This window comes from Ctenocephalides felis, unplaced genomic scaffold (genome assembly GCF_003426905.1).
Source record: "Ctenocephalides felis isolate EL2017-DRISC unplaced genomic scaffold, ASM342690v1 CF-g0.4_SCAFFOLD_00845, whole genome shotgun sequence".
Lineage (NCBI taxonomy): Eukaryota > Metazoa > Arthropoda > Insecta > Siphonaptera > Pulicidae > Ctenocephalides > Ctenocephalides felis.
The window spans coordinates 89,748,284-89,775,978 of NW_020536999.1; the positions used below are offsets into that span (position 1 = coordinate 89,748,284).

The 27,695-nt window shown below is 30.6% G+C and overlaps 1 protein-coding gene across 1 annotated transcript in view; it reads left to right on the forward strand.

Annotated features, from left to right (window-relative positions):
- Positions 1–27,695, forward strand: part of LOC113364049 (uncharacterized aarF domain-containing protein kinase 5) — a 115,252-nt gene that overhangs the window by 21,409 nt on the left and 66,148 nt on the right. Inside the window, exons 2-4 of the mRNA XM_026606505.1 lie at positions 24,004–24,139; positions 25,207–25,406; positions 25,477–25,755. Coding sequence (XP_026462290.1) covers positions 24,004–24,139; positions 25,207–25,406; positions 25,477–25,755 — 615 coding nt within the window. The remainder of the gene's footprint in view (positions 1–24,003; positions 24,140–25,206; positions 25,407–25,476; positions 25,756–27,695) is intronic.

Sequence of the window (27,695 nt, forward strand, 5' to 3'; positions counted from 1 at the left end):
TTGCATCGAAACAGGTCAAACTTCTTTTGTAGAAAAATATTGTTTTTGGGTTTTTAGGAATAACATATATTTTTATATTATTATTGACATGTCATGGTTTAAATAACACATTTTTATTTCTTTAAGTTATATTTTTATTTAAAATAAAATTTCTTACATTTAGCTAATACAATTACAAAAAACTAATATCTGAAATCTTGCTTGCTTTCCAGTCGAGGATGCTTTTTACGAGATTGTAGTGTGCAGTCATAACTCCATCGCGATTTCGCTCTAATACGCGTTTTGATACGTTAGCCAGTAATAATGAACATGTCTCTCAGTTCCTGAATGGGGACGGGAATTTTAGGGTCACTCCATGGGCACTCATTGCTTTGTAGATATTGTACTAGATGTTCATGAGGTATATTTAGCGTGAAGGCTGGTTCGAATATATTTGAATAATCGTCCATATCTACATATTAGTATAGTCGGGCATTCGAAATTTATTTCGGGTGTTTTGTAATCTCTCATTGCGTCAGGTCTTCCAACATTATTACGGTAATATAAGATTTTTCTTATAGCTGAATCTCGTATTTCCTTTTTATTATCGAACAACATTGCTAATAAAATATTTTCCGAGTGAGCATAGTACGCGTTTTTTTAGCAACATTGTTCACAATTTGTCTTAAATTCGAGTCTAAATATTGCGTCAGCTAATAAATTTATAAAATAATATACTACCGTACACCACAGAGTTGTAATATTTAATGTTAAAGTACATTGGAATATATACTTTCATCACGTAGTTTGCCAGAATTTTCAAATTTTTGGATGGCTTATTAGTAGTTACATATAACCGAAGTAACCTACTAGCCTTTGTGAGCCATCGGGAATGTGCTATTGGCCCGGTTTCTTGTTAGCTAAGTCTGTCGATACTTCTCCAGAAGCAACTGCTTTAGCTATTTTTATTAAATAACTTGAGTCAGTTGTCGATTCAACAGGACTTAAATCAGCCAAATTTTCAAGTGGATCGTTTCAAAGTCTGTTACCGGCTGGAAGTAAATAAGAAAAAATTAATTATATTGAATTTGAACAAAAGTATTAACAAATAGTAAATATGTTATAACTCACCGGTATATTTTCGCATGTTTCAATTTGTTTGCTTATATTCCGGTTTTTGTTCGTGGTCCAGTGGTCAATGATTTTTCCAAATAGTTAAATAAATGCCGAAGTGGAAGTTCGTTAAAGTGGAGAAGACACACAAACCAATGAAGAGGCCTATTTAACTGAATTTCAAATCGACGTAGAATCCCATTTTTACGCTGTATTTGCTGGTTCACCATCGCAACATATGCCTATCAAAGAATCGAGAGCTATTCCTTATCGGCGAAAAACTCGTTCAATTTGATTACTTTACTTTCCGAATCTCATTTTCCAATTTTGTGTAACCCAACAATTGGCAATTCGGTTCTTCCTTTAAAATAACTAAAATGCGCTTCTTTAATCATTCGTGGGGGATGTGAAACTTCTTATCGATTTTTTCCATGGTAATAGAATCATTTTTTCGGCCGTCGAATGAAAATGCTATTAATTCAGAAGAATCATATCGTTTGAGTAGAGCTTGCCTATTTTCTGCCTCTCACGAACGCTTTTATTTTTATCCATAATACAGGATTGCCCCAATCATCCTTTATGTCCAGGTCTTTCAGGATTGCTGTCACCACGGCAGAACACAACTCTATCAGAGATTGCAAATCTGTCGCATATTAAGGCATAGTTTGGAGCTTTGTATCTTCGACTATATGGTCCACGTTTATATGAGAAGTATTTTTGTGAACTTTTCAAACTGCTTTTAAACTCAAAACCAACATCAGGAGTATATGTCTCACCTGGAGTAATATCGCTAGTTATTGTAGATGCTGATACTTTATCTTCAATTTTTATAATATATTCTGGTATCGTAGATTTCCTCTCATTATGTTGATCCATCATAAACGCTTGTAAGTGTGCTGGGATCAGTCCGCAGAACACAGTATTCTTCGCAAATCGCATTGCATTTTCCAATAAAAAATAATCTTTCGTGGATTCTACAAACTCCTGAAATGATGCTTGGTAGTAGACTTGCTTTATTTGTACTTTTATATTTATCAATCAATCGGTTCAATTTCTAGCGATACTTCGTTTCTCCATAATTGGAATATCAATTTTTTTCCCACGTCTGAATCAATTTCGTTACCACATTTGGAGTGTAATGTTTATATGAAAACATTTTATTTGTTTTTTTGATTCTTCGGCCAAATAAAAATAATACCTGATAATTTCCATACTGTCGGAAGATTTATTCCAGTAAATTCTTTTGCTCCCCAAATGTAATTTGATCATGCGAGCGCATATGATTCAAATTACTGGCACTTGCGCCTGAATTTAAATAAGAATTCGCCATTGATACTTCACGTCTAACTGGAGAACTGAATGAAGATTAATGCGAGTTTTTCACATTAATATTTCTTTTCGAAACTTCGAGAATTATAATAAAAAAATACTAGCGCACTCTGATGGAAATAAAAAACAACAAAACTAAACCCGATTTAAAAACCCCCGTACAAACTATCAATTAAATATAAGTCACAATTTGAATTATTCACATGCCTAAATTAATATATTAACTTATTAAAAACAGTATTTTATTGAAATTCTCGCTGGCTAAAGAGTTATTGCGATATATGGTTTTGAAGTCAAAATTCATTTAAATAACACTATATTTCATATGAAAAGGTGCCCATATCGCTTAATTTTACTACAATAATGATTCGGCCCAACCTAATATATATATATATGTATATATTAGACATATTATTCTAAAAAATATAACTTAATTATCATGAATTTGCTTTTTAATATTTCCTAGTTATATATCGTTATGTCGCTTTTAATCTAATTTCGACAATATTTGGACTCCTGTAATTCATAAATTTTTAATGTTCTATTTGAGATTAAATACCATTATATTTTAATCGTATTAAATTGCGGAGTTTTTGTTTGTGCCAGGTACAAACCAAAATGACAGTTTCAAACTCATCGGACTTGGATGGAACGCATTACTGACAATCCGCAACAGTTTGGAATCCGAAATTTTGGATGGAACAAAAAAAGTGTTCTGCGCATGCGCGGACAGTTCCGGACTGTCAGATTGGCTCGGATGGAACGAACTCATAATGGCAGCAATGTTGCCAGGTTAATATAGAAGCCATAGTATTACCAGATGGCATCGCAGTATTATTTATTAATTAAACATAACACTTTTATTTGATAATTTAAAAAGTAGGATCAAAAGAGTGGTCAATGATTGAAATCATCATGACGGCAGCGTTGACAGATTATGTAAAGCATAATATAGAATTCTTAGGATTGCCTCATGGATAGAATTCTTAGGATTGCCTGATAGCATCACAGTATTATTTATTAATTAATTAAACATAACACTTTTATTTTATAGTTCAAAAAGTAGGGTCAAAAGAGTGGTCAATGATTGAAGACATCATGACGGCAGTGTTGACAGATTGTGTAAAGCACAATATAGAATTCTTAGGATTGCCTCATGGCACAAATGAGCAAATGAAAACAAAAAACTTGCGAGAAAAATAAAATGAACTCTACTGACGCACAAACTTGTTAATACAATCAAACTGGAAGTTTTACCAACATTTTCTGGTAAATCAAAACTACTTACTATAATTAAATATTCATCTAAAACATCATATTAAATGTAATTGAACATCATCTGCCGAAAACATTTCACGTTTGACGTATGAGCCGCTGTCCATTGTTTCATTTAAATTACCCTTCAACAAAAATGTACAAATTGAAAATGTAAAATTTCTACGCTGTTTTGAAATAATATCTCACCTTTTGCACAAACTCTGGATTAGCTCGAATGTTTCAAGACTAAGACTGGCCAAATCCGCAAAGACATTTCTCTATATAATATCATTGAATGCAGAACCCAGAGGTGGTCAATGTCTGAAATCATCATGATGGCATTGTTGCCATGTTGTGTAAAGAATAATAAAGAATCAATTAGGTTTCAAGTTTATAATGAATAAACTGAATCTTGAAATAGAAAATACTTTTATCTACATAAATTACTTGAAATCAAAACTTGACAACATAGTCAATACTCTTGCTAATACTATCAACAAAGACCTTTTAAATTGATTTCTAGCTTTTGAAAACTATAAATTTAACATACATTTTAATACTACTAAAGAGAAACATATTAGAAAAACTAAAACTTTAATTCAAAAAAGAGATGACAACTATCCCTTCAAAATCACTAAGTCTTGTACAGACAAGTGGTTAGTTAATAAAATTGATATTAACATTCCAGAAAATGTTAAATATATCCTAGCATTAGGTCTAAAATTTGCTTACTCTCCTCAGAAATACAGTAAAACAGATTTCATAAAAATTTTAAGTAATATTGAATACAATATTAGAAATATTGAAACAAACAAACAAAATAACATTAGATCAAAACTATGTGACAGACTGGTAAAACATATAAAGAGAGTAAATTATCTTTTCCAAGTATCTTTTTGGGGAAAAAATTCGACTTACTAGTTTTATTTTTGGCATTTTAAGAAATGCATTATCACTCTACTTTCAGCAAATATAAGTCATCATGGGACACTGGACAAAGAAACATCTTCTTCATGCACTCTGGGTAATTTGTTCTCAATTACCAGACGATTTTTTTTGTAAAAATCGTGTTAATTATTATTATGACCACCAGAGCTTCTACTAATTATATATTTATAATATTTTATTTATTTATATGTAGATCATACCAGACATCTGCTGTGCGTACAATAGTAAAATCGTATTGCGTACATTTTAAATTTATCTGCGCGCTAAATAATACGCACATGTCACTAAATGAGCACGTGGCGCCCCCCTCAAGACATTCTTCGAGACTTTGACGGAATAATTATTACACAAACACTCACATTCCCTGCAAAAATATTTTTATTTGTTTATTGTTACTTTTGTTTCAAAAACGTCACTGATGATGATAGAAAAAATATACTGTTTATTATTTGTAATTCATATCCAATAGGCTATTCTGCACATCCTCTGCTATTTCTGCACTAATGAAATGTTTTTGGACCATTTATATATTCACCATAAATATTATTTCTTTAAAAATCATCACTGAGTATCACCAAAGCAAGATAATAAATGAAGAAGTGCTGAGAAAAGTGGGCAAAAAAAGAACTCTACTGAGCACGATCCTGAAAAGAAAAGGAAACTGGATCGAACCCATCCTGCAAAAAGAGTGCCTCCTGCACGACGTCGTCGAAGGCAAAATAGAAGGACTAAAAGGATTGGAAAGAAGAAGAATGCAGACGGTTGATGACTTTAACGAGAAGAGGAAATGCAGGAAACTGAAAGTCGAAGTACAGCACCAGGAAGCAGAAGTTAGGAAAGTTTTATAAAAACGAATATAAAGTAACTAATGGTGTAAAATCAATGATAATAAAACGATAATGGGAATAATTAACAAGGGAGGCGAAGAAAATCTTTGATTTTGTTGTGCCCTCATATCATGGACCTGTCTTCGGTTATTATTATTATTATCACTAAAGATCTATCTGCAATATTATATTTATCATTGCCTGATTGGTCGTTTCGTGTTGCCACATGACATAATTCACTATACTTTATTCTATTCTATTGTTTCTCTAGTCTGAATAAAATTCTAACTCGTGCTATCTAATTTAAATGCAAAATATAACAAATGGCACATTTATTTATTCATTTGTTGTCACGCCTGCTAATACATTTACATAACACAACAATGCAACATAAAAACTATTGCGGACACTGGACAATCAGTGCTACCAACTCGCACGTATCCTACACTGAATAATTTATTTAATTAATAATAATAAATTTATTTTATTTAATTATTTAGTAAACCAACAGGTTTTTGGAGATTGTACAATTGAATTATATTATTCGGACAGGGGAAGAATGTAGAAATTATCTCATTCTCAGGCATGCCAACATAAAAGGTATCGTCGTTGCACACATATTGCATTTTATTAGGATTTTACTTTAATGATATATAATTTATTTCATAAACATATTCATAAATACATTTATTTAAATTAATCAATATATTTTTATAAAAAATCTGGGGGCGAGGGTTGATCAAAGACAGCGTTTTGGTGTCATATTTATCGACTTTACCAACAAATCAAAATATCCTAAAGTTAAACTAGCCATATGTTTTGTTTTGGAAAGTTCATTATTTTTTGTAATAATTAAATTTAAAGAAAATAATTACATGCTTAATTGAAATAAAAAAATTATCTGAAGTCATCTTTAAAATAAGGCGTACCAACATATCAGGATAAATGATAAAGTTTGCATCGCACATACAGTCTCTAACTAAAACTTTATTTTAGGATTTTCAGAAATAAGTTTTAATTAATGTAAATAACAACATGTTTCAATATTTTATTTTAATTTAATAAAATTAAAATTTTATTTTAATGGAGCATGTAATTATTTAAATTAATAAAAACTGATTTCTGAAAATCCTAAAATCAAATTAATTTTAAGACACTAACTTCATTCTTTATTCTTATATTGGCCCGCTTTACTTCAAAGCTACCTTCAGTTTATTTTATTTTAAACTGAAGTTAGCTTTAAAATAAGTCGCGCCAACATATGAGGATAAAGTATGAAATTAGCATCACACCTACCGTCTTTTAAAATAATTTTGATTTGAGGATTTTCAGAAATGGGTTTTAATTAAGTGCAGTTTTCTCGATGAAACTATTGAAATGGAAATTTAGAAGGAATCATGAAAAAGTCCTTAGAGGTAATATATCTATAGTAATAATAAAAAAAGGTGAATGGTAAAAGGTTTGTGATATTTAATTTTTTTTTAATTTTTGGAATATTATGTTAATAGAGATTCAACAATTAATAATAAAAAATGGTTTGAAAAATTTATTAATTTTGTACATATATGGCGACACTAATGTAAGAACAATGGTTAACGGTATATATATATATTATATATATATATATATATATATATATATATAGTTTGTATTCATTTAAATGAATAATTTCGTTCCGGCGACTGAATTCGCCTATTTATTCAAAACGTACACCTGCATATAAATTTACATACACCGTTTCCGTGACTCATATTTAAAGCTGGAATACCAATATGAAAATAATTAAAAGTCCTAGTCTTGGATAAGCTTATTTTTTCATCTTACAGTAAGATGAGAGAGCGACAAGAAAAATATTCATTAAGGTTATAAAGTTAGTTCTACTACAATTATGTAATACTGAGAAATAAATTTTACATAATTATGTACAAATATTTAAAAAAAATGGACGTCATAAATTTACGGTTATTGTATATATGTATATAAGAGAGTTGCTAATTATTTTGCAATTAGAAATTTTCAACCAGATTACATCATAACTGTTTACAAAACTTTAAACTGATATCTTTTCAAATGTATACGTTTGCAAATATATACATCTATATTTATCATTTGAGACTCTTTTCTTATCTCAATTTTCCGATAATATAAATATTTATCAGATCAACTTGTAAACATCTTATTTATTTCACATTCCATAAAAAATGGTAAAATTTCATTATCAAGGCTTGGTGATAAGAGACTTGAGCTCTTTGTGACAAACCTTAATAATTGGAAGGATTTAAAGCATTGGTGGCAGCAGGCAACACTTTATGGGTACGAACATTGTATGCAAAATTTTTAATTATTGATTTTAATAAGATTAATTATTTTCGATAATTTAAATTTAAGTTTCATACACCACTAATTTAAATTTATATTTAAAAATATGTAAACCGGTGTAGCAATCGAGTAGCATAGAAAAAAATCATAAAATTACTTACAATTAGTAATCAAAGAGCCGTACTCTTCGCCTGCCCTGTGAAATCAACAGACATCTTTCAAAAAATTATTTTAATTACAATGTGTAATATCCAAGACAGCCATATGTGTGTATGTATGTTATTCCAATAAATTGAATTGACCTAGATATCTCATATCTCGCAATCATACCACATGAGAGACATCTGTAAACAAACATTGAAAAAAATGCGAACGGGTCAAAGACCTCGGTTTTGCCAAAATTATTTGCGATAAAAACGTAGAAAATGTTTTTTGAAGAAAGATAAATATTTCTGAGTTTATTTATCTTTATAGTGGCCTAAGATTATGAAACAAGCTCTGCTTGGAAAGTAGGAGTGTGGTCTATACCTGAAATTGTTTCTCCTAATCTTTACTATTGCCTGATGCATAATCCAGTATAGCGTCTGCCGCCGATAGATTATTGGAGAGTATTGTTATTTATTTTCAGGATATCATCTTATCAGTTTTAGTCAGTTTGAGCTCTGATAGACGAACCCTTTATGTTTGGCAGATTGCTAATTATATCATCTTAACAGTTTTGGTCAGTTATCGTCAATTTGGGCTCGGATGGATGAATCCTTTATTGCTGGCCGATTGCTAATTATGTCATCTAATCAGTTTTGGTCAGTTTTCGTCAATTTGGGCTGGATGGGTGAACTCTTTATATTTGGCAGATTGCTAATTATGTCATATTATCAGTTTTGGTCAGTTTTCATTAATTTGGGCTAGGATAGTAGAACCCTTTATGTTTGGCAGGTTGCTAATTATGTCACCTTATGGTCACCTCATCAGTTTTCGTCAATTTGGGCTCGAATGGATGAACTCTTTATGTTTGGCGGATTGCTAATTATGTTACGTTATCAGTCTTCGTCTATTTGAACTCGGCTCGTAGAGCCCTTTAAGTTTGGCAGATTGCTAATTATGTCATCTTACCAGTTTTGGTCAGTGTTCGTCAATTTGGGCTCGGATGGACGAATCCTTTATGTGTGGTAGATTGCCAATTATGTCATCTTACCAGTTTTGGTCAGTTTTGGTCAGTTTTCGACAATTTGGGCTTGGATGGTAGAAACCTTCATGTTTGGCAGATTGCTAATTATGTCATCTTGTCAGTTTTGGTCACTTTTCGGCAATTTGGGCTCGGATGATAGAAACCTTCATGTTTGGCAGATTGCTAATTATGTCATCTTATCAGTTTTCGTCAATTTAGGCTCGGATGGACGAACCCTTTATTTTTGGCAGATTTCTAATTACGTCATCTTATCAGTTTTGGTCAGTTTTCATCAATTTGGACACATTTTATGTTAAGCAAGTAGTGACATGAAAGAAAAATCTAAACTAGTTGTTAATGGCATTTTGGCTTAAGCGAAGTTGCAAGAATTTTTTTTGCAAACTCTACAGAAATTGGCCTCATCGTCTCGCAAGACAGATCAACTTGGGTCTTTATCGAGTTTCGCCAAATGGGTTTTAAATTTTTGAAATTGAAGCAGATGTTTATGAGAAAATGTGCACGAATAGTCAAATTTCATCTCACATACACACTCTCGCATACTTTATCCAATTTTGGCGTCAAACGTTCCAGACTAACTTGAAACATAAAATGACCAAGTCGGATTTTCTGGCGAAAACATAAACTTCTCCATCGGAAAGAAATGAAATGCTCCTGTGGACATGCTTCTCAACTATTACATAACATGCCGATAAGTTTGAGAATGAATTATTGGATTCAATTCGAAATATACCACTCTAATAATATTCATAAATGTATATGTAGTGGTGTTGCTGAAGTGGTCGTCACGTCATAACTGTTGATGTTTCAAGGACAGAGAAACATTTCGCAATAATCACTCCGGATTGTGTTTTGTTTCCAACCGATATACAAACACACAGATAATACACACATGCATTAAAACACACATGGCACATACATACATACTACTCATACACATGCATGGATGTAAACACACTTTCCTAAACAAACACATAATGCATACATACATAACACACAATGCATAAACACATGCACACATGCACACTTGGCAAGTGTTACTCACTTCACACTTACACTAAATGCATGCTGACCAACGCACACATTCATGCATGCTACACACACATTCGTGTACGCATGCACGTACACATTTCACACACTAGTGTTGAAAGAGAGAGACATGCAGGCTGCACTTTCCGTTCCGACATGTTGGAACAAGATTATATATGTACGAGGTGATATCATAGGCAAATAAATGCTGAAAGGGCAGGGCCGAATTTAGGGATCTCTTTTATTTATTACTACAAGCCTTTTTGTAAGGCTATAGTAAATTCCTATAAGATTGTTATGAGAATTAAACATTTCTAAAACTAGTGGGGCGCATGGTATCGTGCCTTAAGGCAAATTGCAGGAACTTCCCGTACCAATAATAATTATTTTTTTAAAAGATCAACATTTTTGAAAAAAAAATTACTCTGAAAAAATAGGTTTTTGAGAAACTATAAATTTTTGACAAAAATTTACTTTTTTTGAAAAAAGACTTTTTGAAGAAAGGTGTATTTTGAAATATTTTGAAAATTCTGAACTTTTTTTCAAAGCAATCACACTGCTTTAACTGCATAGAGACAAAATATCAAAGTGCGTACGCGCCGCGTCGCCGTCTAACGGATAAACATTGGTACGGAACTCATAGGAATGTAAACAAAACTTATACTTATTGTTAAAATCTCTATTTAAATAAAATCAATACCCTTAAATTACCCGTAGGGTAAGTTATAGTAATCGCAAAAAAATCGAAAATAAAAATTTATATCTATCTTTACGTTTCAGAGGTTTCTGAATATTTTGGCATACCTTAGAAAAAATGGATGTATGTGTGTGTGTGTGTGTGCGTGTGTGTATGTGTGTTCGGATACAAATTTTCGTCGACGATTGCGGGATCACGGTTCAACCGATTTCAATTATTTAAAAAACATTCGATAGCTGTTGATAAAGAGACGTGCTGATTAGTTTTTGGCAAAGGCAGGTCTAGCCGTTTCGGAGACTCGGAGCTAAATATCCTGAAAAATGCGGTTTTTGAAATAACTAAGCATCCGATTTGAATGATTCAAAAAACTGTCTGCTTGTGTTTGCGAAACGATTGTTTTTGGGAAGAAAAAAAAAAATCATTTATCGGAAATAACTTTTACGGGAAGTGCCAGCAATTTTCCTCAAGGCACGATGCCATACACCACTAGTTAGTTCATGTTTTGTTCAAGTGATTTTTAATTCAAATGTAATAGACTGATAGTCTAGTTAAATTTGTAGAATTGTAGACTTGAATATATTTTTAAATATGAACTCGGTAAATGTAGCTCTTTTCCAACTTCTAAATTTTTGAAATCGGTTCAGCCAATTTTGAGAAAACGCGGACGAACGGTAAAATTTTGGCTCGCACACGCACTTTTTTTGGTTTGATTAACAATGGCTTTAAATATCGAGACAAAATTAGCAAGTCGGATTTTCCGGCGAAAATATTCACTTCTCTTTTAGGAATTTATAATAAACAAAAACAGTATTAATGGACTTGAGCTTGTTAACCTTCTAAAACAAATATAATACATATTGTTTAAATAATTATATTCACCGAAATCTATTATTTTCGCCATACTATAAAATTATTTTATCATTTAGACATTTTTATATTATTTTTTTTTTACTATTTTCGTTGACGTCTTTGCCAAAATTGTCCGTTAAATATGTCCTCGACAAGTCTCATAACATCAAAAGCCATAGTTATTTTTGTGCTGCCAATTTGGCAACGGTTTGCGATTTTTTTTCTCGAAATTCAAATGGAGTACTTTGTAGTTGTTTTGCTTTTATGTAACCAAGGAGTAATATTTATTATCGTAAATAAGAGGTAATAATACTATAATACAATTTGATATTAAACTAGGTGTAAGTAGCATTTTGCTTTAAGGAACTTGCTTGAACTTTGCGATATTAACTTAATCATTTAAAATTGTGATTTGGTTATTTAGATAAAAAACTGTTTATTACAAAAATGAAGTTTTCGCTTTTACTAAAAATTAATCAATTGGATTTTGTTCGGACGTATCTTCATTTTATTATATTGGCCATGAAGCAGCAATCTTCATGGCACTAAGAGATTGTACTTTTAAGTTGCTACCCTTGTTGAGGGCGTAGCGGAGTGTTTGGTGGGACTAATTGTTCAAATATCTTTCAAACCGATCTGCAATTGTATTATTTGTATTAATTATAGTGAAGAAATCCGCACTTATATGTTCTAAAATTGCCGCCAATTCTTTCAAACTTGAAAATGAAATTTTATATTTCAGCCATCTTTGGTAGGACTATAATATTTAGAGATTTAATAGTTCTGTAGGGTTCTAATGATCATAAAGAAACAAAATAATATAATTTTGTTCCCATAAAAATATTTCGTATATAAAATCTTATTCTTGAAATATAATTAACTTTCCAAAGAAAGGAACGCATAGGGTCACACGGACCCTAACGTATAATCATAATAGAAATTCCTCAAGTGATATAATAAAAAAGGGTTGATTTTTTTTTAACTCGTATCAAAGATATGTATGTATACACACACACACACACACACATATATATATATATATATATGTTTAATTTGAGTTTAATATTCGGGCGTAACATCAATAAAAATATTATTATTATTTATGTTACGCCCGAATATTAAACTCAAATTAAACATATATATCAACATCAAATTCAAGACTATTCAAAAATATATCTTATATATAAAAATGGATCGCAAAATGTGTTGGTAAGCGCATAACTCAACAACGCCTGGACCAATTTGGCCAATTCTTTTTTTAAAATGTTCGTTGAAGTCCAAGGATGGTTGTTACGGCGAGAAAAAATCGAATAATTGCCAGGAAAACCTTAAAAACAGCCCTTTTCTTCTTTAATCGAGTAGGCAACGCAATTTGTAAAAAAAACAATGATCTATGTCATGACATTTTGTGTAGTTTTTGATAATCTAATTTTGAATACATTTATATAAACATAGAAATATCTTTCTATTAATCAAGCTATATTAGCAGCCAAAAACATTGATGTAAATGAATTAAATGTCAAAATTCAAGAACAAATTACAGGCAAATCAGGTGATTCGGCAACTAACCAAGACGATCCACCGGAGTTTTTAAACTCGCTGGATTTGCTAAGATTGTCACCTCACAATCTTCAATTAAAGGTTGGATCGGCAATTATAATGTTGCGAAATATCGACCAACTATATTCAAAGGATAGTATAAAGCAGAAGATGTTCTCGCACCATGCATCCCAATGCGTTTCAAGTGCGTTTATGGTATCACTAAGTGTTTGTGGTATTAATTTAAAAAAAAACATGTTTCTCACATGGAAAATTGTATGTTGTTTGTTCCCGTATTGAAAAACCATCAGATTTGTTTGTCTATGCGCCAGGTAATCAAACAACAAACATCGTTTATCACAAAGCACTACAATGAAAATTGATCTGATTTTTGAATTATGATTTACATTATTAAAATTACTTACTTTTAAATGCTTATTGTGTTTTATTTAATTATTTTTAATTCACACCGAATTATTACCAGGGTGACGGTTCTGTTCAGGATAATTTCTTGCAAAGAATAGAAAAAAGGTAGGCACAAAACACCGCCACATTACAATTTTTTTTTGACAGGACGAAGTCTGTCGGGCCGGCTAGTATATATATATATATATATTAATAAATGATTACAATGAAAAAGTGCACGTGTGCTCACACCCTTACAAAGTTCCATAAAAATCGTGTCTAGGATACTACCACACGTAGGTTTTACAGTTTGAAAAACTTAAAAATATTTATAATTTTACAAATAAACTTAATTAAATTTAAAGGAAAATTGCTGGAACTTCCTGTACCGTAATGAAATATTTAAGGAATATTAAATGTTTTCAAATAGATTATTATAAATATTGTAACTTTTATTTTTCGTATTTTATAGACAAAATATAAAGGCTTATAAATTTGATGATGACGTTCATATAAGTTTACACGAAAAGTGAATAAATAAAATGTAATCACGCGGAGTTAGAATGAAGGACCTTATCTCATATTTTTCAGCAAGAATTATATATACTGAATTGCAAAGTTTAAATTATTTTTCTCAAGTGGCTTTGGAATTTTTAGCTATAATTAAAATTAAAATTTGAATTGTTTTTGATATTAAGACTTTTTTTTTTGAAAAATAAAAAAAATGCTTTTCTCCGAAATAATCGTTTCGTCAACACAAGAAAAAGGTTTATCGAATCATTAAAATCACTCTTTGCTCTTTATTTCCGTTACTGCTGGACCTGCCTTTGTCAAAAACTAATCAGCACATCTCCCTATCAATACGAATCGAATGTTTTTGAACCATTCATATCGGTTGATCCGTACGCCCGAAAACGTGGACGGAAAATTGTATCCATACATACATAAATACACACACACATTCATTTTTTCAAAGGTATGCCAAGATGTTTAGAAACCTTCAAAACGTCGAGAAATGTAAAATTTTTTAATTTCGATTTTTGGACGATTACAATAACTTATCCTACGGGAAGTTAAAAATGTCATTTGTGAGTCAAAAATGTTTATTGGACATATGTACATCAAATTATCAGATATTTTATAGAGATTTTAATAATGTGTACACATTTTGTGTATTTTTTTGGGTTTCGTACCAAGATTTTTAATTACGGTACGGGCAGTTCCAGCAATTTGCCTTAAGGGGCCGTTCAAGTATTACGTAAGCACTAGAGGGAGGCGGGGGGGGTTGTTGATTTGCTTATTTTGGGTGGACATGGGGGGCAGGGGAGTCTGGATGATGATTACGTCATAGGTAGTATTTTTATTTTTTTACATTAATTGCAAAATGCTTACGTAAGCATGGGGGTAGGGGGTAAGAGCTGTGCTTACTTTTGCTGACAAGGGGAATGGGGGGGGGTAAATAATTGTAATACATCTTCTTCAGTAATATCTGAACGATTCCTAAGGCACGATGCCATGCACCTTACTAGTTTTTATTTTCATATTTAAACAGCAATCAGAACCTTACGTCCTATAACCTGTTGGACTGAAACTTTTCCTTACTTCGTATTTTTAGATGGTAACCCAATGGTCCATCCATTCATATTTGATTGTTTTATTAGAATTTATTTAATAGGGCTGATTTTTATTGGTGCAGCAATGCCGGACAAGGGCTATTCTCACTTAGAAATATATTGCTTTCTATATTTCCAAGTGAAAACTGTCGTCACTACTGCTTGACAACAGGCTGCTCGAACCTGAGACCTCTGAATCAATTTTTATATAATATTAAAATGGAAGAATTTCATCAGTAAATATGTTTGATTTATGAAGGGAGCAAGAATTGTAGCTGAAATAGTCAAACTTCAATTAAAATAGCAACAAAAAGTAAAGCTGCTTCAATTTCTAATGTTTATATAAACATTTGTATAAATCGAAGCTGTTACAAAAATAGTGTGGATTTATGGCAGACCTTGATCTTCGGATATATACATTTATATTATATATATATATATATATATATATATATATATATATATATATATATATATATATATTGATGTAGGTGCATCAGTATGACGCAGGCTGGCCAACAGAGTAAGCGATACACCGTTTGTCTCGCTCTAACAAAATCAGCTGTTGGCAGCCGTTAAAAGTCATCGCTAAAATTAAACGCGAAAACCATATACAAATATACAAATGTAATACAAATATACAAATTATGTATGTATATATATATATATATATATATATATGTGTTTGTAAATATTATGATATACACACAGTCATCTAGATCCAGATGTATGTCGTTTGCATAATTGATTTTTTGTTTAAAGCGATATGTGTTATGTAAGACAAACTATAAATTCATATGATGATAATAAATATATAATATATATATATATATATATATATATACTAGATGACCCGGCAGACTTTGTCCTGTACCCACGTTTACAATTCAAAAGTTCCAAATTGTTTAATATCTTATCCTATACTTTTTAATATCCTATTTGATGTCCTGTCTTTGTGATTCGTTTATGGTCTTAGTATAAGCAGTATAAAAAATTCAGAAAAAAATAATATAGTATTTGCAGTAAAAAAACAATATCACACTTGATTTTTCCACACAACACAATTGATTCAATAATTTAGTCTATAATTTCCATAATCTCGTACCATATATTAGTTGCTTTTTGGAAATTATAATTTCCAAAGTACATATTTCTTACTAATGCTTCAATAAACATCATTGCTTAAGTGCGAATCTTAGGTGAATTAATTTGTAAAATCTAGTTTATATGTGCACTATTCAATTTAAGATCAGCTAAATATTCCATATCCAATGCCAAACAAATGAATTTTTGACACATGAAACGAAATTCTAAATCATTTTTTTAATAAGTAGAAATATTTTTTTGTATTGTTTAATAATTTAGTAAAGTAAACCAAAATGCGACATGCGTAAGTTTAAAAAAATAATGTATATGTATAAAATAATTTCATCTGCCAAACACATGCTGTTGACTGTATCTTGTATTATTTCAATTTCTAGCATATCTGAGCTGCTTTTCGGCTATAATAGACATACATTTTTCTTGTACATTATATTCTAATATTATCTAGGCTCACAATGTCACCTAAATTGAAATTTCAAGTGAATTGACATTTCTAGAAGATGATCGGCCGAGCCGTCTTTATTTTTCGTTATAATTATCAAATAAGTCCAACATTTGTCGTCAACGTTTAAGCCAAAAATGCTGAACCGATTTTGAAAATTTAAAAACCGTTCGAAGGATATTAGTTTAGAATTGTGCTGATTTTGGTAAAGATAGGATGAATTACTAATCAAATTTACATGTGGGTTAAGGCGAAAGCAATTTTTCTTAAGATAAAATGCCACTTACACCTAATTTATATATTTTTTTATCCTTTTATTTATTTAAACATTTATTAAATTTAATTTCCTTCCCCGTTTATCCATTAATCTACTTATCTGTTCATCTACTAATCTCTTTATTTAATTTTGTATATATCCATCTTGTCATCTATTTATTTTTTATCTATTCATCTATTTATCTATCTATTTATCGTGTGACCTCGCAAATGCGGATTTCGCAACATTTCCACATTCGGCAAAGACCTCGAAAATTCGCGAGTGCATAAAATTTGCATAACATTCATTTTTTTATTATAATTCAGATTTTGGTACGGAGCCTTGAATAATACTCTTGTGACATTCTAGTCGAAATTGTAAATAAATAAATAAATTAATAATTAAGATGGCTTTCATATTTTCTTTATTTATCGATTTCAGTTCGCACTTGACTGTTGCTTATTTCCGAGTTGTTTCGCTATTTTATTCGCCTGAAGTTGTACCTTGTGTTAGTGTATTGTTGTATGTGTGGGTTGGTAATGACGTCAATACTGTGCGCAAAGGATAACAAATGGAGACTCTGCGCATCCGAGAGAGACACATATAGGATGATCGGGTCGGGGGTTGGTGGAGGTTTTGACACGTGGCGGATTGATACAGGGTGTATAATGTATACACACACACATATATATATATATATATATATATATATATATATATTGTTTGATTGCGTGATTTAATGATGTTCAATCCCAACATCAACAAAATTCATTTTCTAATTCAGACAATCCCTTTCTAAGGCGGCGAATGAGAACTGTCTAATATGGGAACCGCGTTATAAGAAACCCTAATTTAACGTACAAACTAATCTAATTAGTAGAGCGTTATCTATAAAAAACGACTTTATAGTTATAAAATGCCTCTTACACTTAGTTAACTTTTCATAGGGTAAGTTATTGTAATGGGAAAATTTATGCATATCTTCACGTTTTAGATGTTTCTTAACATTTTGGCATACCTTAAGGCGGCGAATGAGAACTGTCTAATATGGGAACCGCGTTATAAGAAACCCTAATTTAACGTACAAACTAATCTAATTAGTAGAGCGTTATCTATAAAAAACGACTTTATAGTTATAAAATGCCTCTTACACTTAGTTAACTTTTCATAGGGTAAGTTATTGTAATGGGAAAATTTATGCATATCTTCACGTTTTAGATGTTTCTTAACATTTTGGCAAACCTTAGAAAAAATGTGTGTGTGCGTGAGTGTAAGTGCGTGTGTGTGTGTGTGTGTGTTCGGATACAAATTTTTGTCGACGATTTTGGGAACACTGTTTAACCGATTTCAATGATTCGAAGAAACGTTCGATTCTTATTGATAAGGAGACGTTCTAATTAGTTTTTGGCAAAGGCAGGTCGAGCCATTTTGAAGTTACGGGGCAAAAAATGCCAAAAACGGTAACTCAGTTTTTCAGAGATCGGAGCATCAGATTAGAATGATCCAAAAAAACAATTCGTAATGATCAAAAGAAGTGGTGATTAGTTTATAGCAAAAGCATCCGATTTGAATGATTCAAAAATCTTTCTGCTTTCTGAAACAATTACTTTTGGAAAAAAACCTTTTATTTCAAAATCAAAAATTATTCAAAAAAAATATTTTGTTGATTAATTTAAAATGATAGATATTTCCGAACCGTTTGATGTTCTTCGTACGAACTCGCGACGACCCGGAAGCGTAGCCCCTTACATCCCCGGCGTCCCTTGGAATCCCCCAACTCCCCGGAATCCCTGCCACCAATACCAACACAAGAATAAAATGCATAAACCCTTATCGACTACAGCGCTCCTGGCGAGATAGAATTGAATTAGGGGATGGAATAAATCAGAATAAATGATTTTTTTGGTACTTTTCTCAGATAAGAGGATAATGACATAAGATTGATGAGACCAATAAACTAATAATAATAATAAAAAGGTTGATAATATTTAATTTATTTATGTTGTTATTTTTAAATATTTATAATTTTAATTACAAATTGATGTGTATTTTCCAAATAATGTGGACTACAAGTTTTGACTCTTCTGCTAATTGTAAAGAAACAGCTTGGTCGATCGTTACGGAAAACTAATCAACATGAGTCTTTATCAAATTCCATCAGTGCAGCCATTTTTAAAAGGTAAGGTTGACGAAAGATCACCTTATGGATCATATACGCACACCCACTTGTTCCCATTTTGGTGTCAAACGATTCAGAATAGTTTGAAAAGTCAAACAACCAGAAAATTATCAACTTGGATTTTCGTGACATCTCCTTTGGGGAGTAAATAGATTTAGGAATCTTATAAATAAAATGTCTACTTTATATTTTCGTTTCAAAAAAATGTTGTTTTGAAAATAAAAAGAGAAAAACAAAAACATATAGGACATGATATGATAATGCAGAAATCGCTTGCAGACAATAACACGTTACGACATTGACCTTGAGACGGAACCCAAAAAAATAAATAGATTTACGCAAATAAATTTATATGCACGTATTTTTATTAGTAGTTTATGTCTATGGAAAGAGGACTTCCCCGTAGTTTAGCGGTTAGAGCTAGGGACTTTGAATCGGAATTGGGTTCGATCCCGCTTCAGACAGCCTGATGTTGAGCAGTGAATAATAAATTCATTACATAGAGATGGGACAAACGTTTGGGTTGCTATTTATAAAGCCACGCCAAATCGTTTGAGAAGTCAACGCCATCATCGTTTGAGAAGCTCATGTGATCTGAACTTTAACTTAAAAAAAAATGCTTGTTATTTTTATTAGGTACACTAAGAAAGCAAACTTATCCTAGAATAAATATTTTGTTTTCGAATAGTTTTTTAAATAGAATTTACAAATTAATGGAATTCTATTTTGTTCTATTATATTTAATAATTTTGACAATTCATAATTTATTTTTAGTTTGTTGGCAACGGGTATAACTTAACTTAAAATGGCGACTTATAAGGCGACTCATTACTCAAAATGGCGACTCATAACTCCAAACGGCTAAACAATAAATAAAAAGCATTATTTTCAAAAATAAACTTCTCTTACCCATTTTTTTTTAATTGTAATCTTAAATTCGAAGCCAGTTTCTTATCTAGTTTAATTTAGGATAAATATTTTGTTTTGGGAATATTTGTTTGAATGGAATTTACAAATTAATGGAATTCTATTATAATTTATTTAATTCTATTTAATAATTTTGACAATAACATAACTCAAAGTGGCGACTCGTAACTCAAAATGGCGACTCGTAACTCAAAATGGCGACTCATTACTCAAAATGGCGACTCGTAACTCAAAATAGCGACGTAATAAATAAAAACCATTATTTTTAATAAACTCCTCTTATCCAGTTTTCTTAATTGTAATCTTGAACTCGAAGTCAGTTTATTATCAAAAAAATAATATTTATTATTTATTATTTAAACAATCTACATACACAACCTAACCTAGATATTTTGTCGTTTAAATTTTTAATCTCTGGTCGCTATTGTTTCTCTATTTAATTCTTTATTTGCTATAGATAAAAATTATTTTATCTAAAATAATATTTGAGATTTGTAATATAACATTGGATTATGTATTCTATGAAAAATTATGTCAATATTTAAAGTTAATTTTGAGGTTCAATAGAAAAATATTTATGTAAAACAAATTATATATATTAATTACAAATGTTTCTGCTTATTAATCGAAGCAGGAAAAGAGGGTCAATTTGCCTATTATTTAAATTTCAAATAAAACTTATTTCAATGATAATTAAAAATATAATAACAGGATCTTTAAAGAGCAAGGATTTTTAACAAGTTCCTAACATATATGTATCATCTTTTTATGTATGACTTTATAATCATTATAAAAAAACATAATTCAAAAACTAACTGTTCATGCCATTATGTTTAATTATTGCCTTATCATTATGTCGTTGAATGAAGCAACCTTCAGCTTTTGCGTTTTGAATTGTTGTGGATTTTTCAAATATTGACTAGTTTCACCAATATACATTGTATCACAATCTGAGCAATTGATTTGATAAACCAGATTCCTAAGCTTTTTGATGTTATTAAGCTCTGTTACTATATTTACTTCAATAATATATTATTATTATTGCAATAAAAGAAAGTGTAATGTTTACTTTATATAATATATATATATATTTCTCTTATCTTGTCCGCCAATGCTAAACATGACCTTACTCCTCTCTGCCATTCTCAGCTGATTGTCAAACACACGAATGACTCGGCTGACGAACAAATACATTCAGAATGGACAACATAAATGCATTCATATACGAAACGAATTGGTCTTTCATATTGGTATTTGTGCAACTTATCAACAGCTGCTAGAAAAACTTGTCTTTTGTTAGTCACGACGGAGATGTATAATATAAATGTTTTTGTACGAACGATGCAACCTACATTATGTGTTCGTATTAAGTCGAAACGTTATTTGGTTTTCTTTTATGGATTTAGGATTTTTTGTGCCATCAGGCAATACTAGGGGTTATGTATTCTGTTTTGCTTAATCTGGAAACACTTATCGACTTGATAGGTTCAAATAGAGAAGAAGTAGAAAAGAAATCGTTCTATTATACAATATTTATAGGCGCAGGGATTTTCTTTTACTTACTTCTCAAGTATAAAAAATAAGTTACAACACAATCAATAAACGATAGGCGACATATGATTCTGTACTGCGTCTTACAGACAATCTCTGTTTCGCACAAAGATTGTCTTCTAATCACTTTTAATATAAATAGTATAACAATATTAATACAATAATATAAACATTCCTTATATATTTTACCTACTGTTGCATCATCAGGCAATACAAAAAAATTTATATTATATTTTAAACGATCTGGCAACACTGCCGTCAGGATTATTTCTACGGGCATAACATAACTCAAAATGGCGGCTCGTAACTCAAAATGGCGACTCATAACTCAAAATGGCGAAGTAATAAATAAAAAGCATTATTTTAAAAAATGAACTTGTCTTATCCAGTTTTCTTAATTGTAATCTTGAACTCGAAGTGAGTATCTTATCAAAAAAATAATATTTATTATTTATTATTTATTATTTGTTATTTAAATAATTTACACACACAACACAACCCATTTATACTTGGTTATCTATGTCCTAACCTAAATTTTATGTCGCTTTTGTACTGACCACTCTCTGTGCTTTACATTTTAACCTGGGTTTATCTTTGTGATAAATAAAATTTAATAAATAAAGAATGAATAAATATTAATTTAATTTATACTAGAATTTATCATTGAATGCCCAACTCAATTATTTATTTATTCAGTTATGAAGAAGTGGTGACTTTTTACCTTTGCTTTATTTGCCAAAAACTTTGTTCAAATAAATACAAATTGATATATAAAACGATATTAATAAAATATTTTAATAATATTAGTTTCGTGTCATCAGGCAATACTAGAGATTTTATAACAACCTGGCAACACTGTCGCCATTTTAATCTCAGATATTTTTTTTAATTCACATGTTTTATTAATGTTTAATATTTTTCATTAATCTTCTTATATATAAAAATGAAACTCGGTATTATGCTAGGTATGCGAAAACTCTAAAATGACTACACGGATTTAGCCAGTCTTAATCTTGGAAAATTCGTGCTTATCGAGAGGTTGTGGGAAAGGTGAGATATTATTTCCAAACTGTATAGAAACTTCACATTTTTAATTTAAAATTTTCTGGAGAAACGTAATTTAAATGAAACAATGGACGGCGGCTCATACGTCAAACGTCATATGGTTTTGACAGATGATGTTCAAATTCATCAAATTGATTTTGAATTATTGAGATTTTACAAAATGTTTTTCTGATTTTATTACTAAAGAACGTTGACCAATTTGGACTTCATTGGAGTCCCTTTATCTATTAGTATATAATCTATAATTCCCGTTAGGTAAATCGATGTTTATTGAGAGTTTCAACAAACAAAACCTAATTTAAAAAAAACTACTTACATATTCAATTAACTTCCAAAAACTATTATTAATCACATGTCTAACTTTCACCAGGAGTAGTTCCTTCCAATCACCACCAATCGACACTTTTGAGGTTATGTTATAAATATTTCTAGAGTCGTCCCAGTGGAGTCTTTAATATCTACTAATTTATAAATTATTAACAAAAGTCTCAGCGCGTCTGAGTCATTGTGATTTCTCTTCTCTCGGAAAATCGAGGTCAACGCACACTGGAAAACCATATTGACGGGGATTCTAAAACTAGTGGGATAATATTTATTTGTAGCCTAAGGGGGCATCCGAATTGATAAAGTAATATTTTTTTTATTGATTATGAGGGTAAAAGTTTATAAGCTTGGATTGAACCGAATTTTTATATGTATACTAGCTGACCCAGTAAATGTTGTTTTACCATATAATGTATTTGTAAACAATTTCTAGAGAATCGAAAAAATACCAATACATTGTAAGGATTAATTTAATGCAATTAAAAAATAAATAAACCTTGCTTCCTCTGAAGGCACTTACTTGAATTTTTTTGTTATTTTTTTTTTCTAAATGCCGCGATTTTTCTGCATTGACATGTAATAAGATTAGAGTACAAGAGTTTGTCAGAAAATAAATTTATAAATGCATTTCAAAAGATTAATTTAATACAATTAAAAAATAAAGCTTACCTTCTCTCAAGCACCTACTTGAACTTGTTTGATAATTTTGTTTTTTGAAATGCCGCCATTTTTGTCACCATTTTTCTGCATTAACATGTAATAAGATTAGAGAACAAGAGCTTATCAGAGAATACTTATAAATGCAATTTAAAGAATTAATTTAATACAATTAAAAAATAAATAAAGCTTACCTTCTCTGAAGTACCTACTTGAACTTGTTCGTTTTTTTCAAAATGCCGCCATTTATTGCCACCATTTTTCTGGTGGCAGCAAATGGCGGCCGTCGGTGGTCTTCGCTAAATTTTATATCAATTTAATTAAACATTTTGTAATCATTTACAATTCACATTTTTACTATTATGAATATTATTATAATTATTATTTATCGATTTTTTTTATTTCTAGATGAATTATGCACGTAAAGCTGTCCTTACATTTGTAAGTCGTCGTGGATTTAAAACAAAACATCACACTTCCACAATTATTACAGGGACTCCGAGGAAAAAGAGGATTTATTTTTATGTTACTGCTGGAGTCCTAGGTAATTGGAATGAATATTGAAATTAGAACATTTTATTTGCAAGCTATAGTTTGTATTAAAACTAAAACTTTAATGTATTAAATCTGAGTTTTATAACATAATTGAATAGTTTTTAATTACAGAACTTGCAAGGTGATTCGTAATAAAACTAGGAGTTTGCTTTTTAAATTCTTATCACATTATTTAAAATTAATTTACAAAATTTAAAACTGTTATAAATTTTCACAAAATGGCGTTTTAAACAAAATGGTGGACTAGAACTGACATTTTAAAAAAAATGGTGGACTAGAACTGACGTTTTAAACAAAATGGCGGACTAGCATTAAGTTCGTCACTAGTCTGGACAATAGTTCTGAAATTCATATTAAATTTTTATATATTTATATTGTAAATACACTATACATTAATTAATTAATTAATTAATTTTAATGCATATATGATTATAAATAGTGTTATAAAAATAGGAGCAACGTTTGTGCTTTTTTAATCAATTTAAAAATCGACTGTTACTTGACAATTTTTCACAAAAGTGAAGTTGCTGTTTAAAATTTTGGCGCGCGTTTTCAAATTGTTTACAAATGTAAAAATTACAAAAATGAATTAAATATTTAAACTAGCAACGTTTAAATTATCAGAATTAACGAAGCATAATAATTAGATATCATTATTATTTAGACATTTTTTCCGAATTTGTTATAATTATGAAAGATTAAATTGCTGTTTATATTTTCGGCGCCAATTTCAAACTATTGGAAAAAGTAAAAATTACAAAACTGAATTATATATTAGTTAATCGTAGCAAATTGATAAAAACAGCAAAAATAAATTACATTTTGTTAATATTTAGACAATTGTATTTTTCATAATTACAAAATAATGGGGCGACATAAAATTGCACCGTTTATTTTATAATTTTAAAATATTTCTACAACGTTTATATATTCTGGCTTATTTTAAATTTCTATCATTTCTATTGTCATATTATTAAAATATATAAAATAGTATTTCTATTTTTTTAAAACTTATTTGCTTCTATTTTATTTTATTTGTCAATTCTTTTACCCCAGGTACCTACGGTGCTGTTCGAGTCTCTAATGGAGACTCCTTACTCCCTGGGGGCGCTATTAGATTCTCAAGGTCTTTGCTTATTGGCCTGCAAATCAGCTGGGACTACTATTGGTCATTAAGGGGCCTCGAAGAAGACTCTGAAGAACTTGTTATTAAACAGAAAGATGTGCATGGGCGCTGCGCTGATAGACTGGTTCAAGTAATAAAAAAAATTAGATAAAAGTAATATTTTGATAATAAAATGGTTTATATTTGTTTATCTATTCTAGGGATGTTTAAAAAATGGAGGCATTTATATAAAAATAGGCCAAGGTTTAGCTTCTTTGAATCATATTCTGCCTGAGGAGTATACAATAACTTTAGCACGACTGCAAGATGAATGTTTGACCAGATCATCAGAAGAGTTAGATCGACTTTTTGTCGCAGATTTTGGTGCTAAGCCTGAGGAATTGTTTAAGGAGTTCGAAAGGGATAAGCCTATAGCTGCTGCATCACTTGCACAAGTTTATAAGGCTAAAACAGTTGATGGCAGGGAGGTTGCTGTGAAGGTGAAATCTTTTATTTATTTATTTATTGGTATTAAACATGTTTTCTACTTGTCAGTCAGACAGATGTGTCTGTCATGAGACACCGTACAAAATATCTATTCATAGTATATATTTAAGTCATTCTTACATACAAACGACATTATCAACAATTTCCAAATCTACATTAAATTGTACAATTAATCACCCATGTACATACTTAGTTTTAAATTTGTACAATGGTCTAATTCATACATATCTCAAATTCTTTACTCAATGGTCTAATTCAAACTTATCTCAAACGGCTGCACAAATTCCAAAAATTTAAAAGCCATTCGTTGATAGTTTTGCAAGACGTTAATTAGTTTTGCAAGACGTTCGACACAACCGTGTCTTTAGGAGTTGTAGAAAAGTGCATAGCTTTCAATTAATAATTAATTATTAATTTTGAGAATTGCTCCATTCGGTCCAAAAACCATTGGGTCAAGTCGTAACTTGTGGATTTTTGACATGGCAAGACAACGGCGCCTTGTCTTGGAAAAACAGGATTTTCTTTTCATGTAAAGAATAGTCAATGCTCCCATAATGGTTTTCTTTTTTGAAGATAGTTGATTAAAATAAATTCATGACTAACCTAAAAAATAGTCGCCATCACTTTTCCAGCCGAAAAAACAGTTTTGTTCTTTTTGGAGTTGTTTTTCCCCTTGCAGTTCGGAGTTTTTTTTTTGTAGTTTTGTTTTGGGTGTATATTGGTGCACCCAAGATTTATCTATAGTAATTAATTGGCTCCAAAATTCGGATTTATCACGCCTAAATAGTAATAATAATAATGGTAATATCCATTCGAACATGCTTTGGTCTAACATGAGCAAACGCGCGAATAGATTTCTCCTGTGTTAATTTCTCTACTTTTAATATTTGACAAAAATATGTTTTTTGAACATCTTCATAATCTCTGCTGTCTCTCTCATTTTAAATTGGTGTCGTACAAGACCATTTTCGTGAACTTTAGCAATATTGTCATCATAAGATGAAGTTTTTGGACGTCCCGAACAATTATTGTCTCGTAAGCTCTTACATTTGAACTCACCATCCTAAACTTGGCTGTGGTAAATGATGGTGCAGAGTCTCCATACATAGAATTAAAAAAACAAGTATTTAATAGCAGCTCGATGCTCCATTTTCAAGTGTTTTTACAGGAACTCTTACATGTTCTTACATAAACTACTGTCTGGGCGTCCAAAATTTCCCAAACTTTGGTGAATAAAAGCCAAAATATGGACAACTGTATTCACTAGCTTTTGCGAGTGACCCCTTAATTGAACAATATTAATATAAATTACTTGAAAAAAATAAAAGATGAATAATATAATAATTAATAAAATATTTTATTGTATATAAATAAATATAACGTTTGTGTTCCGTTCGGAAACTTTCCTACATGGTATTAAGCATAAGTTGTCTCCTCGAAGTTCAGAAAAGTAAGAACGATCATTTTTAACTTTACTGTAATCGTCCAAAAATCGAAATTGAAATTTTTTACATTTCTTCACGTTTTGGAGGTTTCTGAACATTTTGGCATACTTCAGAAAAAATGTGTGCGTGTGTGTATGTATGTATGGATACAATTTTTTGTTCACATTTTCGGGCGCATGGATCAACCGATTTGAATGGTTCGAAAAACATTCGATTCCTATTGATAAGATGTGCTGATTTGTTTTTGGCAAAGGCAGGTCCAGCCATTTCGGAGATACGGTGCAAAAAGTTCAGAAGACAGAAATCGAATTTTTGAGAAAACAGAGCATCCGATTTGAATGATCCAAAAATCATCGTTTTTGGCAAAGGCAGATCCAGCCGTTTCGGATATACCGAGCTAAATGTGCAAAAAATGGCAGTTTTTGAGAGAAATAAGTATCCGATTTGAATCATTCAAAAAACTTTCTGCTTGTGTTGACGAAACGATT